Genomic DNA, 17,164 nt, shown 5'->3' with positions numbered 1-17,164 from the left:
TAAGGTGGCTTCTAGCGAAGTTAATATGTGGCTTGAATTCAGTTTCTGTAGGCCAGTGCTGACCCAGAATAGACAGCTCAGCCATTGTCAAGCTTATCCGGCAGGTTAAATGCTATCTATATGTGCCTACCTCCCAATAAACATGTGTTTAATACATTTCTGAATATGGAGCAAAAGTAGGCCTAGTTGCTTTCTTTTAACCTCAGGAGGAAACTGTGGTGTCCTTATCCATCTTAAACCTTTTCAGCGACCAGAAACTTTCAGCTCCCGGAAAGAAACTACAAGTTTTGGATGATCAAATTATTGAGGTCAGCTGTCAACTGTGAGGTTGTATTAAGCAGTAGTGATGGCTGCCACTACTGCGATCATACAGATGAGAACAGGGAAACACACACAGAATCCTATTAAGTAGAAACCATTAACATTAACAGGTGCTATTAACATGATTAAGCCCAATGTACGCTGAATTAAGCGTAACTTCAAACTTCCCGACTCAAAGGTTTAAGCTTGAACCACCAACACCTCCGCCAGCTTCAGCCGCAGTTCCGCACGACTTCAGCCCACGCGGCGCAACCAATCGCGGCTGCGGGGGTGAGTGACGTCACTCTCCTAAAAGTCCAGGCCAATTTCCATACTTCTCTTCTGCGACCAGCCCCTTTACTATTTGTTGGAGGCGACGGCGGCCATTTTGGATTCGGGCGGGTGTCGAATTAAAACCGCGCGGCTAAAAGCCTAAAACTTAAAATCAAGACAAACTCGTGAGTTCAACTCAAACGCCAAGAGAGGAGACATCTTCACAAACCAGCCAGGCCGCTGGGAGCAGGGCGCGAAGTGCCGACCGGCACCGGCGCCCACACTCAAGATGGCGCCGGCCTGAGCGTCACCTGTGCCGCCTCTCTCTCTCTCTCTCTCTCTCTCGGTTCCGGGTTCGTTCGCCTCAGTGGTGGCGTCGGAGGGCTGAAGGCTGGCGTTCTGTCCGGTTTCCGGACCCGTCTCTATGGTGTCGGAGGGAGCATACCCCCCGAAGATTTGTGGGTGTAGTGGCCACAGCCTCACAGGGTAGGCGAGGGTGGCTGGTGTCAACAGGGGGCGAAGAGGGGACCGGAGCCAAGACCCTCGGCCGCCTCCCCCGCCGGCCTCCCGCAGGTAACAGGGAGCCCTGCGCCGCGTCCTCCGTCCGTGCGGGACCGGGCCGCGGGGGAGGGGCCGGGCCGGGCGCGGAGACGGTGGGCGCGCGCCCCGCTCGCGGGTCCGCGCTCGGCGCGGCGCCGCTGCCGGTTGAGCTGTGCCCTCCGCCTCCGCGCAGCCTCCCCCTGCTCGGTGCGGGGCGCCCTTCGCCGCTGGGCTTCGGGGGCGACCCCCGCCCGGCGCGTTGCTGGCGGCCGGAGCCAACGAAAGAAGCCGCGGAGCCGGGCCTCGCGGGCAGGTGCGGAAGGTGAGGGGCCAGCGAGCGGGAGCGCCGTCCCCGCCCACCCCGAGCCGGGTCGCGGTGGGACCCCGCTGGCCCCCGGGCAGCCCTCCCCGCCGCGGGTCGGGCGAGTGTGCGCGGTGCCGCCGGAGCGGTGGGAGCCGGGGGTCGCGCCCGCGCCGGGAAACCGCCTGCGTTCCTTCTCCAAGACGAGTGCCGGGCCCCCGGAGGCCCAGCCGGCTCTGTCCTTGCCTAGTGCCTTTTTTTTTTTTTTTTAGAATAAAGATGAAACATTTCTCGGAAGAGCGTGTTTAGAAAACCATGTGAATACTGAGTCGGGTCCTGAATTCTGGAATCACCGTAACTGCTGTTTTTAAGGACCTGTGTGCGTACCCACGTAACATTTCAAATCCTAGCTGAAATCATACTTACTTGTTTTGGTCCGTAAAGGCGTCTTTACGTATTGCTGGTCAGCTAGCAATGCTGGACTGAGTTCATTACAGAGAACGTGTACTTGAAACAGATCACAGCAAAGGGCCCGAGTAATGTTAGCACCAGATAACAAAGTATCGATGAGTATAGGGCGTCCTTAGAACTCACGATGCAAGCCTTTATCTTTGGAACCTCCAAGCTAAGAGAGCTAGAACCAAGATCATCTCGATTTATTGCTGTGGAAGAACAGAGGGAGAGAGAGTTCCCCAGATGACATTGATTTCTTAGTAGGAGTTGTCCAGTGACCTAGACAAGCGCTTGCATAATCCACAGGTGGCCCAGAAATGTGATGTGCTGCCCAAGGAAGCCAAAGGGTGGAGGAAGGTAGGTGAACCCATGTTTCAGGAGCAGACCTTGCCGACCCAACATCATATTCTAGAGAGAGGGGAGGGTAAATTCTGCAGAATATCCATGCTCTCCTTTTCTGTCTTCTTGTAACTTTTTTTTTTCTCGTGACTTCTTGACTTCAAAGCAGACAACAGCACATCTTTTTGTTGCCACCTGATGAAGTTTGCCCTGCACTTAGGCTGTAATCCTACTCTAATGTGAGCATTGCAGTCCTGACGTGGGAAGACTTCTGTCCACGTTAATCACGCTTTCAAAACAGTAAAATGGCAGCCTTTGTCCCAAGAAAGGGAGTCTCGTCTTGCCTTTTTTCTTTTCTTTCTCTTTTCTTGTTTTAAATGTTTGTCGATTTTCAGAGAGAGAGAGAGAGAGTGCGAGTGCGAGCAGCAGAGGGGCAGAGAGAGGGAGAGAGAATCCCAAGCAGGCCCCGTGCTGTGGGTGCAGAGCCTGACATGGCCTCGGTCCCACAAACCATGAGATCCATGACCTGAGCTGAAACCAGGAGTCAGAAGTTTAACCGACTGAGCCCGTCAGGCGCCCCGCCCCCCCTTTCTTTTTTTTAAGTTGTATTTCTTGGGGTCTTAGACCCAATATATCCACTGCTAAGAAAAACTGGTTTTAACCGCTTAAAGCTTTCCTAACTCTAGGTGTTGTTGGGCGAGTGTTCTGGCAACGACGTAGTTTGCTATTGAGAAATGACTAAGTAAACTATATGTCCCTTGCTGTGCCTCTGCCGAGTGCCATTCAGTCAGCCAGAGCACCGCCCCTGCATCCTGGTGGCCATCTTATCTCCTTTGAGGACGAATGCTAAAACTACACGAACACTGTGCTTTCCTCCCAAGAGGATTTTCATTTTCTTGCAGTTCCCCGTGTTGGTTTTGAAAAGCTGTATTTTGCGGCTAAGAGAGAAGGAAGTTAGACTGGCCTCCGTTACACACTCTTCAAAGTAACACTTCTCTGACTAATGCCTCCGTTCTCACAGAGGAGTTCTAGAGAAGTAGGCATTTTCTGCTGATGAAATGGCAGCTGGGGTCAAAGAACATGGACCTCTCAAGCTGCCCCCTCATGCCAGCCCTGGTTATAAGGCTGTCCATGTGGTGGTGAGAAAGTGCATTTCCAGCTGGGCTTCTGGAAGCCTCGAGATGGAGGGTAGTAATGTGCCCCTGCAGATCTGACGAAGCTACTCCCAGTGTTTGCTCTTCCTTCTGCCAGTTGCCTTCCTCTGTGCTTGCCAAGTTTCTGCTTCTTCGTGGCTTTGGCCGGCCATGGCCCTGACTCCACCTCATGGCATCCTTTTACCTTCAGCAAATAGAAATATGTCTTGTGCGTTCAGATTCCCGAGGCAGATAAAGACCTGGCCGGGGGTCCTAGAGATGGCTAATGTGTGAACTGACTGCCCTTTGGCCCAGGGTAGGCACCTGACCCATTAACTGTGTCCTAGAGGAGAGGGGCAACATCCAATTACTCAACGTGACCTTCGCTGTTCAGCAGGGGTGTTGTCACAGGTACCATGCCGTCTCCAGAACAGGGGAGTTAACGGGAGCTGGTTTTCTCCGTGGGCCCGGGTAGACACTTCATTTGTAGTCCCGGTAGAAAGGTGAGCGTTACACATAATTCGGATACTTGGCATTTTTAATACTGTTTATCCCCCTGCTGTTGTTAAGGTCAACTGCAGAATAGGGAGGAGCCCAGTGGATTTGTTACGAAGACGACTTCGTTCTTATCCTCAGAAGTATTCTTGGATTTTTGAACAGTTTCAATTTTAGATAGTTTTAGCTTTGTCCATGTTGTGTTCTTTATATAACGATGTGTGTGGGTCTGTAGGCACTTGGAATTCTCTGTTTTAGGCATGTGTCTTCAGCAGCCCCTCATACTTTGGTAACACAGAAAGCGTTGTGTGGAACTTCTCTAAAGTGGAACAAAAAAATCTAAGTAGAGGGTCTATGTATAATGATTGTTGGGTGTGTGTTTGTTCAAAGGGTGCAATTTTTAAACTGAGAATTTTAAAGGTCTCTGTAGAATTTTTGGCCATGTTATTTAGAACTGGCAACTTCTTACCACGTCCACCAGTTAGTAAGAACTCTTTTTATGTTTTATTTTTTCTATTATGGTAAAGCCAGAACTGCAGATTGACTGCCACAGATTTTTCAAACGTGTGTTATTTGGCCCGTACAGGTTTGAACACATTCGAGCCAGCACTGAAAAATACGGAGATTTCCACATAAATATTCAGGCTCTTGGATCCTTATGATAAATGACCTGATCTGGCAGGCCTGGCTGGGACATTGTGACGGCCACTCCCTGCAGAGCGCAGGCCTTGTCAGCAGGTGCCTGTCACACGCAGGGCCCTCTGCTCCTCCCCCAATACTGTGGGGCCACTTTGCAATGCCTGCTGTAGCCGTGGAAGTTTGTACCCCCGTTGTAAAGAAAGGTGTGTGCTTAGTGTAGAAGGTTTGGAAATGCAGGTGCATGTCTGTCTGTGACTTCCTCGTGATCCGACACAGACAGCAAACCTCTATTAATACTTGAGCATTTTTTCAGGCCTTTCTATGTCTGTGTGTATCTGTATGTATATAGACACATACACAGATACAACTTTATTGAGGTATAATTGATGTGCAATAAACTGAACATATTTAAACCCTACAATTAAAAGTTTCGGTATTTGTTATCACCTTTAACCATAATCAAGTTAGTGAATAAATCCATTCCCCCACAAGTCTCCTTACACCCCTTGCAATCCTTTCCCTTCTCCTGGTCCCTGTAACGGGGCTCCTACCCCAGGCAACCACTCATCTGTTTTCTATCACTGTGTTTTCTAGGTGTTCCTGTCTGTGTGGGTTTTTTAGCATCTGGGATGACACAGTTTTGCACTTTCCCCTTTTTACCTAGCCCGACTTTGAAGAGCAGTGGGAGCGCACCCTTCCTTCCTTCCTTCCTTCCTTCCTTCCTTCCTTCCTTCCTTCCTTCCTTTCCTTCCTTCCTTTCCTTTCTTTCCTTCCTTCCTTCCCTTCCTTCCTTTCCTTTTTTTTCTTTTTCCTTCCTTCTTCTTTCCTTCCTTCCTTCTTCCTGCCTTCCTTCCTTCCTTTTCCTTTCCTTCTTTCTTTTTCTTTTCTTTCTTTCCTTCTTTCTTCCTTCCTTCCTTTTTCTTTTTCTTTCTTTCTTTCTTTCTTTCTTTCTTTCTTTTCTTCCTTCCTTTCTTTTTCTTTCTTTTTCTTTCTTTCCTTCTTTCTTTCTTAGTTTCTTTTTTCCTTCCTTCCTTTCTTCCTTTCTTTCTCTTTCTTTCTTTCTTTCTTTCTTTCTTTCTTTCTTTCTTTCTTTCTTTTTCTTTCTTTCTTTCTTTCAGTTTATTTACTTATTTTGAGAGAGAGGAAAGGTGCAGAGAGTGAGGGAGAGAGAGAATCCCAGGCAGGCCCTACACTACCAGCGCTGACCCTGACTCCGTGCTCTAACCCACAAACCGGGAGATCACTACCTGAGCGGGAAATCAAGAGTCCCAAGACTGAGCCACCCAGGCACCCTCTTTCTTATGTTTATTGTCATTGTGTTCAGCCAGTTGTCTCTATCCCACTGTTTTCCTGGTGCTCCCGCGTGAACTCTCCATTTGTTAACACGTTTTTCATCACTGAGAGAACTACTCTCCAGTTTGTTTGGTTCTTGTTCTAATTTTAAGTTATAGACATACAGCAGTTTTCTCATTGGTGAATAATGACGTTTTGCAACAGGCTCCTGTGAGGCAGGATATGCGAGCAGGTTAGGGAACGCGGGTGATCTTATTCTGGTTTTGATCAGCTGGCGCTGTGAGCGTTCCGTGAGAGTGTGTGTGTGTGTGTGTGTGCGCGCGCGCGCACATGTGTGGGGGGAGGGTCGCGAGGGGCAGTAACTGCACGTGGCCTGGTAGGTGCGTTTTCTCGTAGAGCCTCAGTTGTTCCTTGACAGGCACCGCCGGTGACTTGGGGGGCACTTGGCCAGCATTTGGCGTCCTTGTTGTAGGCGGCCTGGCCGATGGGGACTGGAGGGCCGGGTGGGTGGGTGGGTGGGAGCGGCGGGGCCCCTGCACGCAGTGATCTCCCCGACCCCCCGACCCCCCGCAGGTGGAGGCTTATGTGTGCAGGTGTTTTCCTCCTTCCTCAGCTGTGCCGGGCCTCCCGGCGGAAGGCATGGGCTCGGAGAGCAGCGCCCTGAAGAGCTACGCGCTGACGGAGCCCGCGTTCACCCTGCCGGCCGGCCTGGCCGTGCACCCCGCCGCGCTGCAGGATGGCCGGCGCGCCTCGGTCTTCGTGTACCGGAGAGACCACGAGGACCGCGTGAACAAGGCCGCCAAGGTACCGCGTGCGCGGCGGCGCTCGCGTTTGGGGGGGTTCACTGGCTCGCTTCGTGTTAAGAAATACGAAGCGGAACTTAACGAGGGTCACAGGAGGGCGATCCTGAGGAATCGTGTTTTTGTTCATGACCTTCGTGGTTGTCCTGGGGCGCGGGGGGGGGGGGGGGTGGGGGTGGGGAGGAGGGCTCAGTCGGTTACGCGTCGGACTCTTGACTTGGGCTCAGGTCATGATCTCGCGGTTCGTGGGTTCGAGCCCCATGTCCGGCTCTGTGCTGACAGCTCAGAGCCTGGAGCCTGCTTTGGAGTCTGTGCTTCCCTCTCTCTCTGCCCCTCCCCTGCTCATGCTCTGTATCTCTCTCTCTCTCTCTCAAAAATAAACATTAAACAACAACAAAAAAAAAACATAGTTGTCCTCCCTCATGGGAAAATCTCCAACTTGCAGGACATGTTGGAACCAAAAAGCTTCGGAAAACGCAGGGTGAGAGCTTTTATCATATTGTTTTAGTGAGGAAGTTCAGAAGGTAATTTTCCATGGCTAAATTAAGGTAGAGTTTAATTGAGTTTAGGAAAAATCTGTAAGTGTTGACATTTTGGTAAGTGTATGATTTAATTTGTAAAGTTTATTTATATTTATTTTATGTCTTTTAACTTTTATTTTCATTTTTAGCTTTCTAGTTTTTGCATTTCAGGTTTTAAATTTGAGTATAGCTGTTGACACACAGTGTTAGTTTCAGGCGTACAACATACTGTGCTCACCTTTAGCGTATTGATGACGGACCTAGAAATAAAGTAGTTTAGAAACTGCAGGTACTATTTTTTCTTTTCCAGGACTATTGTGATGTCCCAGAAAGAATGTTGGCCTGGGTTCTGGTTCTTGCTGAGGGACCTGAGTCGCTTCATTCGCTTTTAGAGGCTTCAGTTTCCTCTTCAGGGAGGGGTCCTCCTGGCTCACACCCTCCAGATGCTGATCCTGGAAGGGGACCAGTGTATTAGCAGGTGCTTGTGCACTGTCGGGGGACCCCAGCCTCTGATTAGAAAGCGTGATTGTACCTCGGAATATAATTCAATAGAACAACCCTAAGTGCCTTTATTTCTTTTTTTTTTTAAGTTTATTTTGAGAGAACACAAGTGTGTATGAGCAGGGGAGGGGCAGAGAAGAGGGAGAGGGAGAATCCCACACAGGGTCCACACTGACCGCCCAGAGCCTGATGCAGGGCTTGAACCCACGAACTGCGAGATCATGACCTGAGCTGAAATCAAGAGTCAGACACCCAGCCACCTGAGCCACCCAGCTGCCCCTGTTAAAACTTTTTATTGTAATTTTGCAAAAGATAAAATGCCTTGCTTCGCTGTCGTATTCTTACTTGCAGTTAATATCTGACATACTTCTAGGGGCGCCTGGGTGGCGCAGTCGGTTAAGCGTCCGACTTCAGCCAGGTCACGATCTCGCGGTCCGGGAGTTCGAGCCCCGCGTCAGGCTCTGGGCTGATGGCTCGGAGCCTGGAGCCTGTTTCCGATTCTGTGTCTCCCTCTCTCTCTGCGCCTCCCCCGTTCATGCTCTGTCTCTCTCTGTCCCAAAAATAAATAAACGTTGAAAAAAAAAATTAAAAAAAAAAAATCTGACATACTTCCTATTATCTTCATCTCATAAGGTAGCACGTTTTTTAAGTAAAAAAATGAGGGTGACTGTTATTAGTGAAGTACTAGAGATTTATCATCTTTCTTAGCTTTTTTTCTAAAGTTCATAAGACTATTTAACATTGTTTTGTTTATTTTTTTTTTGAGAGAGAGAGAGAGCACAAGCAGAGAGGAGCAGAGAGAGGCTGGGGGAGGGGGTGGGGACAGACGATCTGAAGCAGGCTCTGTGCTGACAGCACAGAGCCTGATGTGGGGCTTGATCTCCTGGTTCGTGAGATCGTGACCTGAGCTGAAGTTGGACGCTTAGCCAACTGAGCCCCAAGGTTTTTTAGCACTGTTATTCTTTATCATATGTGTGCCAGGAAAGTTGAACAACCCAGATCACGGTGTTTTTAAACGAGAAAAGTAAAGCTGCACTGTTGGTGTCCGAGGGCTCGTATGCTGCAGGGACTGTGAGCTTGAGACAGAAGATTTCTCCCCCCCTTAGTACAGACCCTTCTAAACCAAGGCTGAGTCTTTTCCAGTGCTTTATACTTGTCTCCTCTATTCTTCAGGCCATCTATGGCTTTAAATACCTGAGACCCGAACCTGAGAAATTTGAAATGTCTACAAAATGATAAGGCGTTTCAGTGCAGGTCACAGTTCTTGAAAACATGTGTCACGTTTCATTGGGTTATAGGACCTTGGTGTTCCTAGATTCCTGAAATAGTAGAACAGTATGTCCAGCTCACCTCACTGTCTCTAGAGTTCAGGCTCCCGGTCCTACCTTTGACGGTTTTGGTGGCCACTTCCGACAGATGGACAGTGTTTTCCTCGCATATACTGTTAGGTCGTGAGTGTAGTGTTTCTCTAGTATTATAAATAAACTACAGTCACAATGCAGGGCAGCCTGTGGAATAAGATGAAACATGGTATAACCTTTCTCTACAAAACGATACTAGAAGTTCTTCAAGTCCATCAGATCCTATCATTTTATCTTGAAGTCACTAGCTATAATAGTATAATTTTCTCACCGGTGGTTAGGACTCATTTCTGAGGAATAGTAAGGAATGATAACTCCTAAATCAGAGTGTGGTTCCCGTAGTTTGCTCTAATCCCAGTGCTTAGGTGGGACCTCGTGGTGAGGACAAGCTCGTGAATGACCCTGAGTGTATTCATAACCAGGCAGCCACGTTAACTCGAGGAGTGCGTTTGTGGACGCTGTGCACCTGCCTTGGGAGACACTGTGCTCTTCTCCATGACTCAGGCCGCTTTCTGGAAGGGTTGGTCAATATATTTGGGGCTGCACAGTGTGTGGTCATGAGGAAGAAATAGAAGATCGCTTGCCTTCCCCTTGGGGAGTGCTTTACCGCTCTTCCTTATATACTGACATGCTCTTTCTGTTCCTCTCCCCCTTCGCCCTTTCCTGTGCTGTTTACAACCCTTATTCTAATAAATCAACTGCCCTCCATTGTCAGCTGGTTCTCTTCCAAGGCTCCCGGATCATCATCCATTCAGAAGAACTTAAGAAGTGCCCCCATCCCCCAGGTGTGTTGGGCCACCTCCAGATGGCGCAGGCTCCTTCCCAGCCTCGGCTCTCCCCAACAATTTCCAGACTTCAGGTTCTCCTCCTTTCTCTTCTGGTGCTTATGTCTGGCCTCCTGCCCCCGACGAAGTAACTGCTGAGCCCTCTGGTCTCAGCTCCAGGTCCACATTCCCACTTGCCTGTGGAATATCTCTACCTGGATACTCCCTTAGCACCTCAGGTACAGGCTTTCCAACACAGGATTCTTTATCCCTTCCTCTTCCTGTGTTTTATTCCTAGTGTCTCATCTAACCTCTAGCTCGTGGGCATTCAAAGACAGAGTGTGCTTCTGTCTTTGTCTCAGATTTGCATTTCAGCAGAAGAAGCCAGAGTATTTCTCCCTGAGAGTTCTTGCTCTCTCGTTTTAGGCATCCTGGTTACTTTGTTATATTTCTTTAACAGAATGAAACTATGGCTTGCTTCCTGTCGAAAAACTTGCAGGTGGACGTGAGCTGATAACTACTATGTTGTGCAGTTCCCAAAGTGAAATAGCGAACCAGAGATAGAACTTACAGTAATGAAAAGTTAAGCCGCTAAGGCTTGAATTAATTCTCTGGATAGCTGCGTCCTAACCCGTCCTAAAAAGTAGACGTAGTTTATATTCACGACTTGACTCTCACACCTAATGTCTCTGTGTGGGCCTGGATAAGAACAGATGTTGACAGGTTATCCAGTGCTGCTCATGTTGAACGATAAAAGTCCTTGCTCGGAATCCTCTGTCTGAGAGGATTCGCCTGGAGCAGAATGGGCAGAACGGGGATGTGGTGACTCAGGGGCAGGTACTTTCGGCACTCCTTCCACAAAGTCGCCTCCCTCCACCACAAGAGCCTTTGCTCTTTGGTCGATGCTCACTGAGAACATCTCCCAGTCGCATCTTGTCACCCCCTCTGTTCTGGAGCAACAGAATCTCGAGTCAAGAAGTGTTTCTATTTGATTCATAATTGCTGACTTCCCTGTGAGTCTGTATGCATAATTTATGCAAAATATCGTGTGTGCTGAAGGGGAGAGACACATGACATTCTCGGCCAGTTAAGTGCCGTGTTCAGAATCACGCTATGAGTTATTCCTTTCTGCCTTTATTAAACACACAAGTCACTTTGGACTGAGAATTTTCCTGGGAATGTAGGGTTAAAAAAATAAACAGGTTGCAATTTATTATTTCATGTATTAATTAGGTGAAATTTACTGACTCTGTATTTAATGCCAGTACTCAGCCCGGTGATATTTCTTCTGACTTACTAGTCTGCCCTGACTACTAGAAGCATAAAACTTCTTTTACATACAACCAAAGGAAAATAATTAGAGTCTTAAGAAATAAAAGCTGAATGAATAATTTTTCCTGAACAGGCAAAAGTAAAAACTCAAAAGTGTTCCATGCTGGGTTTGCAAATTACTTGAGATGATTCTTAAAATGAAAAAAATATGAAAGAGGTTGCATAATTTTATTCAGAAACCATAGCTCAAAAGACCCTTGCAAGCAGCTCTATCCACTTAAGCTCAGACATTCAGCCAACTTGCTAGCATGACTCTTGGCTCATCTGGGTCTTTGCTGTATTTGCGTCTGTATGTACGAATTAATAGTTCGTATTTATTCGTTTAAGAATTAAAGAATTTTCTATGTATGTATGTATGTATTTATTTATTTATTTATTTAGAGAGAGAGAGAGAGAGAGAGTCCCGAGCAGGCTTTGCACTGTCAGCTCAGAGCCTGATGTGGGGCTCGAACCCACAAACGGTGAGATCATGAGTTGAAACAAAGAGTTGACACTTAACCCACTGAGCCACCCAGGCACCCCAAGAGTTTTCTTAATTACTTGTTATTAGAGTGACTCAGGGAGGGTAACAGCTTTCTTCTTAAAAACAAACAAGAAATCCTACTGGAGCTATTCCTAGAGTTGTCAAAGTTTGGGATTATTACAAGAAAAGAAAAGAAACTGGGCAAATTCATTTCCTCAGAAGATTCTCCTGTGGTCTCACCTAACAGGCTAGTTTGAAATGATTGATATAAACCTTGAACCAGCACTGTGTTCCAGACTCTCATGGGAGCTCGAATTCTTCCAGAAGGTATTTTGGAATGTTCCATGCTGAGTGCTCATTTATGAGATGAAACCGAACATTATATTGAGGGTTTTTGTCCCAAGTGACGTCTTCCATGCGCCCCCCCCAGTGTGATGACAGGTTTACAAGCCTTGCTCGGTGTCCTGCAGGTTGCACAGGCTTCTCCCTCTAGCTGCCTCCTGAGGTTTTTTATTTATCTGATCTTCACCAGTTTGATGATAACATGTACAGCTGTGGTTTTCTTTGCTTTTTCCTGTTTGGTGTTCATTGAACTTTTTAAATCTGTAAACTTTAGTATTTGGCTGAATTTGGAAAGTTCTCAACCATTACAATTTTTATGCCCCCATTCTTTTTTTTGGGGGGGGGGTGGGGGGGTCCAGTTATATACATTAGACCTTTTGTTTTTGTCACATAGTTTCCCGAGGCTATGATTATTTTAAAAAAGAACAGTTGGGGCGCCTGGGTGGCTCAGTCGGTTAAGCGTCCGACTTCGGCTCAGGTCATGATCTCGAGGTTCATGAGTTCGAGCCCTGCATCGAGCTCTGTACTGACAGCTCAGAGCCTGGAGCCTGCTTCGGATTCTGTGTCTCCCTCTCTCTCTGCCCCTCCCCTGCTCGTGCTCTGTTTCTCTCTCGTTGAATTAGTTTCTAATATTTTATTTTTCCTTTCTAAAATTTCTACTTATTTTGGAGCACCTGGGTGGCTCAGTCGGTTAAGCGTCCGACTCCGGCTCACGTCACGATCTTACGGTTCGTGAGTTTGAGCCCCGCGTCAGCTGTCCACCCAGAGCCTGCTCTGGATCCTCTGTCCCCTTCTCTCTCTGCCCCTCCCCCCGCTCGTGTTCTTTCTCTTTCTCTCTCAAAAATAAACAATTATTTTTAAAAAATAATGAAACTTCCACTTGTTTTAAATAACAGCTCTTTCTCTGCTGAGAACTTGTATTTATTTCGTAACTGTTTTCCTTTACCTCTAGGGGAGAATGGTTATAATATAATGGTTACGCTGTTTTAAATTCTTTGTGATAATTCTAATATCCGGTGTATTTTGGGGTTGATATTTGTTGATTGTCTTTTCACTTTTTTTGTTGTTGTTAAGTGAGAGCATTTTGGATTGCATACTGAACATTTTGAATGTCCTGTCGCATAGACTCTTGGTTCTGTTTTAATCCTCTGGAGGTTGTTGGTGTTTCTGGTATTTGAGGTTTTGACTGCAGGCCGTCAGTCCCCTCAGGTTCAGGCTTCAAGTTTTCCAGCTACTCTCCACCTGCTCTTGCTGTGCGTGGTGCTCAAACCCCAGGTCGTTTCTCAAAACTCTGCTGCGCTGGTGTTGGCCCGCTTTGTCCATGTCGGTTCGGGACTTGGTCTGAGACCTGTGCGCGGACAGACACCTCGAACGTCTCCTTCTCCAGTCCTTTCGCCTCTGGGATGTCCTCGGACTCAGGCTTGCCGTGGTTCCTTCCCGCCATTCTTCCGGCCGGAAAGGTGGCAGGGTCTCTGTCAGAGTTCTAGCCACGTTTGCTGCACCGCTGTGCGAGCGGGGCCCGCCGTCGGTGCGCAGCTGCGAGAAGTGCCATCCCTCACCCAGGACGTGGACCCCCACGATGTGTCTTCTCCTCATTTTGACTCTGCTCCAGAATCTGAGTGCTTTGTCGAGTTCTCTGGTCATTATTTTGGGCACCTGCTTCAGAGTCAATAGCAGTGATCTTCGGGAGGCCTGGGTTCTGGGGGGCTCACACTGCCCTAAGGGAGCTGCAGGTCTCCGTAGAAGGACTTAAATGTTGATAAAGTCAGAACAGGTCACAGATGTTCCTTCACCTTGTTTGGAATCTTGGGGGCAGGGGAGCTGGACAGGACCTTGACTGCGAGGATACGTTTTCTGACTTTCACCCCGCCTTACGTGAAACTGCCGTCAGTCTGGTCTTGAGTCGTTAACTTCACCACCCCTTCTGTTTGTGTGTTTAAAGCATCTGAAGACACTTCGTCACCCTTGCCTGCTGAGATTTTTATCATGCACCGTGGAGGCGGATGGGATCCATCTGGTCACCGAGCGAGTGCAGCCTCTGGAAGTGGCTTTGGAAGTGCTGTCTTCTGCGGAGGTCTGTGCCGGCATCTACGACGTACTGCTGGCCCTCGTCTTCCTTCACGACAGAGTAAGCGGCCCGCACGCAGTGTGCTCACAGGCTCTGGTATAGACCGGGTTGGGCGGGGGGGGGGGGGGGGGGCAGTCATGGGACGTGTCGAAATCCTAAGGCACCGTTCTGACTCAGAAGCTTCCTGACGGAAACCCGCATGTCGGAAGGCACGGGGGTGCCACGGACAATGGTTTGTGGATGGGCGGCCAGCCCTCTGACCCTGCGCAGTGTTTCCTAGAACTTGACTCCCTTGACGATGGTCTCCCTCGAGTTTGGGGTAAGCCTTTCCCTAAAAATAGCTGCAGCTGTATGACTGTTCTTAAGACAGAGAGAAAGCCTTGACGCTAATGCCGCTGTGGGCATTTCCAGGAGTTTTGTTCCATTTTAGATTTTGAAGAAAGAAATGACCATTTCTTCAGAAGAGACTTTCCCTTCTTTTCGAGTAGGTGGTGCCACTGAGAGCCAGCCTGTTAACACTGCAGTCAGGTTCACTGTCACGGGGATAAGAGTAGTTCCTCTGTTTACTTCTGGTCTGTTTCTGGACAGTATTATGGAGCTGTTTCTTAATGGAATTTGCATTCTGAAGTAAGAAAGCCTTTGGTCGTCCTCCAAGATTAAAATGACCAGTCACAGGTTAGAAACATTTGCATATGACTCATCTCAGTGTATGTTTTTGGGTTTTTTTCACTTTTCCTATTAATCGGGGACAGGTTCCAAATATCACTTTGGATTTGTCATCTCTTAAAAGCTTGTCTAAGATGCATATAAAGAATTGCAGGGGCGCCTGGGTGGCTCAGTCGGTTAAGTGTCTGACTTCAGCTCAGGTCATGATCTCACAGTCTGTGAGTTCGAGCCCCGTGTCGGGCTCTGTGCTGATGGCTCAGAGCCTGGAGCCTGTTTCGGATTCTGTGTCTCCCTCTCTCTCTGCCCCTCCCCTGCTCATCTCTGTCTCTGTCTCAAAAAACAAAACAAAACAAACAAACAAACATTAAAGAATTGTTAGGGCTTCATGTGGGGGTATATTTTCTTTGTTGGAAAAAGTGCGTGCACGTGGTGAAAAGCCTGGACAGTGTGGGAGCACATAGAGGGAAGAGCAAGCCCCCCACCGTGAGTCCAGGACCCCACCTTCCTCCAGGGGCGACCACGGTGATGAGCCTGGTCGTCCGGACATGTTCCGTGTGTGCATAAAGCAAATGTCCCTACGCCTAGTCTCCTTTATTTCTCAAATGCAAAAATACCATCCGTACTATTCTGAACCTTCCTTTAAAACGGATATATATATCTTGGAATGTTTTATATCAAAATATGTACACACTTTTCTGGCAAGTAGGATATTTAAAACGCACTTGTCTACTGAAATGATTTCCAGTTTGGGGGAAAAAACATACACGTACTTGAATTCTGTTCTCATTGCCTTCTTCCTTCTTACTTATTTGACTGTACTATGTTTTCTGGTCCCACATTCTGTCACATCTGTGCTCTGTGAGATATTTCTAATGGGCCTTACCGTTATTCCATTTTCCTCTTCTTCCGGCAGAAATTTTTAAGGCCTCCTGACAAGATTTCAGGGGAAGATTTCTGGGTTCGTGCTAGAATGTAGGTGAGAAAGAATTTAGAGGAGAAAGTTAGTACAGCAGCCTAGGGGAGCAAAGATAAACTTCACCTTTAAAGGGAGGCACACGCTCCGGGCCATGACGACGTGTACCTGTGTGCGTACCATCCCTCCTGCCTGGCGTGGAGGCGGGGACGTGCAGAATCTGTGCCCTGCTGTCATGCCTTTATTTCATTAACCTGCCTCACTGGGAAGGGGAGAGAACAGAAGCCTGTCCATCGCGTTTTTCCTTCCCTCCGACCTCGTAACGCATACGCAGGCTTGTTCGGTTTGTCACTCCTTAAAGTTGTGCTTCGTTTATTATGCCACAGGTGGGCGGACTTGCCTTAGCTTCTTTCGGCGATCAGTTTTTAGTTCTTTAGAACTTCTGCCTCACAGATTGTAGCGGCAGCCTCTTCATGTTCTTTTTCTCCAGGGGCACCTGACACACAACAACGTCTGCCTGTCATCTGTGTTTGTGAGTGAGGACGGCCACTGGAAGCTGGGGGGGATGGAGACCGTCTGCAAAGTTCCTCAGGCCACACCCGAGGTAAGCCAGGGGACAGGCCCTCTGTGGCACCCGGAATCGGATAGCATTTTAGTGGGCGGTTCTTACCTCGGGACCCTCCTTCGGTGTTCGGGTGATCCTAGCTTTGGACACTGGACTTTTTTGTCGATGCCAGATTCACAGAATTGTAGGAGTTTATTCTTTCAGAGGCTTCCTTTATTCTCGTCTCCTCGATTGGTAGCTCGGGAACTCGAGACCGAGGGGTAAAATGGCTCGGTCAGATTTTTAATTAAATGCTCTTCCCTTCTATTCCTATAATACCCTGTCCTTAATGACACCACTTAATGTTTAATATTGAAATTACCTTTGTGTGTCTGATTTCTTTCCCAGTATTTGAGCTTCTTGAGGGTGCGAGAGTCTCTTTGGCTTATTTTTACATCTCCACCTGGAATAGTGCCTGGCACGCATTAGGTAGTCAGGAAATGTTCATTAACAGCCGTCCAAGTTGTCCAAAGTCCTCCATCGTGCGCTAACAGCCGGAGTTAGGACGCGTACATCTCAGCTCCTCGTGGGCTGTGTTGTTGCTGCTTCTGGTACCTCTTAATGGTTTTGCCTGACCAGGTTCTACACGTTGCCCTCCTAGGTTGATGAACCTTTCTGTTCTATTTCTTGTTTTTAATCGTTTTGCACATTGCCACTAGACGTGCTCTTTCTAAAAACAACAATAACAACAACAACAACAAACCCAGTCCCATCGCGGTAGCCATACTAAAGTGCTGGCTCATTGGCATACTGACTCAGTCCGGTTCCCCGTTCTCTCGTGGGGCCTCCACGAGGGGGCCATGTTGAATGCGCACCTTCATGGGCTCTCGCCGAGGTCAGACGCTCCTTCTCCCCGCAAAGGTGTTCCTCTGATGATTTCTGCCCCAGGTGGTCCCTTTCTTCTCAGAATTCACCTTACATCTCAGTACAATGGCTTGTAACTCACTCCTTGACTTCTCTTCCAAATTCTTTACCATGACGTGTAAGGCCCTTCACAGGCTCTCCCTGAGCCTGCCTTCAGCTCGACCTACACTTACAGTCACTGAGCTCCTCTCGGGCCGCA

The 17,164-nt window shown here is 48.2% G+C and overlaps 1 protein-coding gene across 8 annotated transcripts in view; it reads left to right on the top strand.

Annotated features, from left to right (window-relative positions):
• The first annotated feature begins 693 nt into the window (after window positions 1-693).
• The window catches only part of SCYL3 (SCY1 like pseudokinase 3), a 42,706-nt gene continuing 26,235 nt past the window's right edge, over window positions 694-17,164 (top strand). The window contains exons 1-6 of one of the 8 annotated variants that reach the window (XM_030303496.1): window positions 694-1,146; window positions 1,687-1,793; window positions 2,132-2,224; window positions 6,360-6,570; window positions 13,793-13,978; window positions 15,988-16,101. In XM_030303496.1, the coding sequence (XP_030159356.1) occupies window positions 2,190-2,224; window positions 6,360-6,570; window positions 13,793-13,978; window positions 15,988-16,101 (546 nt within the window). In that variant the 5' untranslated portion in view covers window positions 694-1,146; window positions 1,687-1,793; window positions 2,132-2,189. Of the gene's footprint in view, window positions 1,147-1,686; window positions 2,225-6,359; window positions 6,571-13,792; window positions 13,979-14,112; window positions 14,238-15,987; window positions 16,102-17,164 lie in introns of those variants that run through there. The other 7 variants (XM_030303499.1, XM_030303497.1, XM_030303495.1 and 4 more) reach the window with 7 other exon arrangements.

Source organism: Lynx canadensis, chromosome F1 (genome assembly GCF_007474595.2).
Source record: "Lynx canadensis isolate LIC74 chromosome F1, mLynCan4.pri.v2, whole genome shotgun sequence".
Classification (NCBI taxonomy): domain Eukaryota; kingdom Metazoa; phylum Chordata; class Mammalia; order Carnivora; family Felidae; genus Lynx; species Lynx canadensis.
Note: the sequence above shows the minus strand (reverse complement) of the source record. Positions and strands in the feature narration are given on the sequence as shown.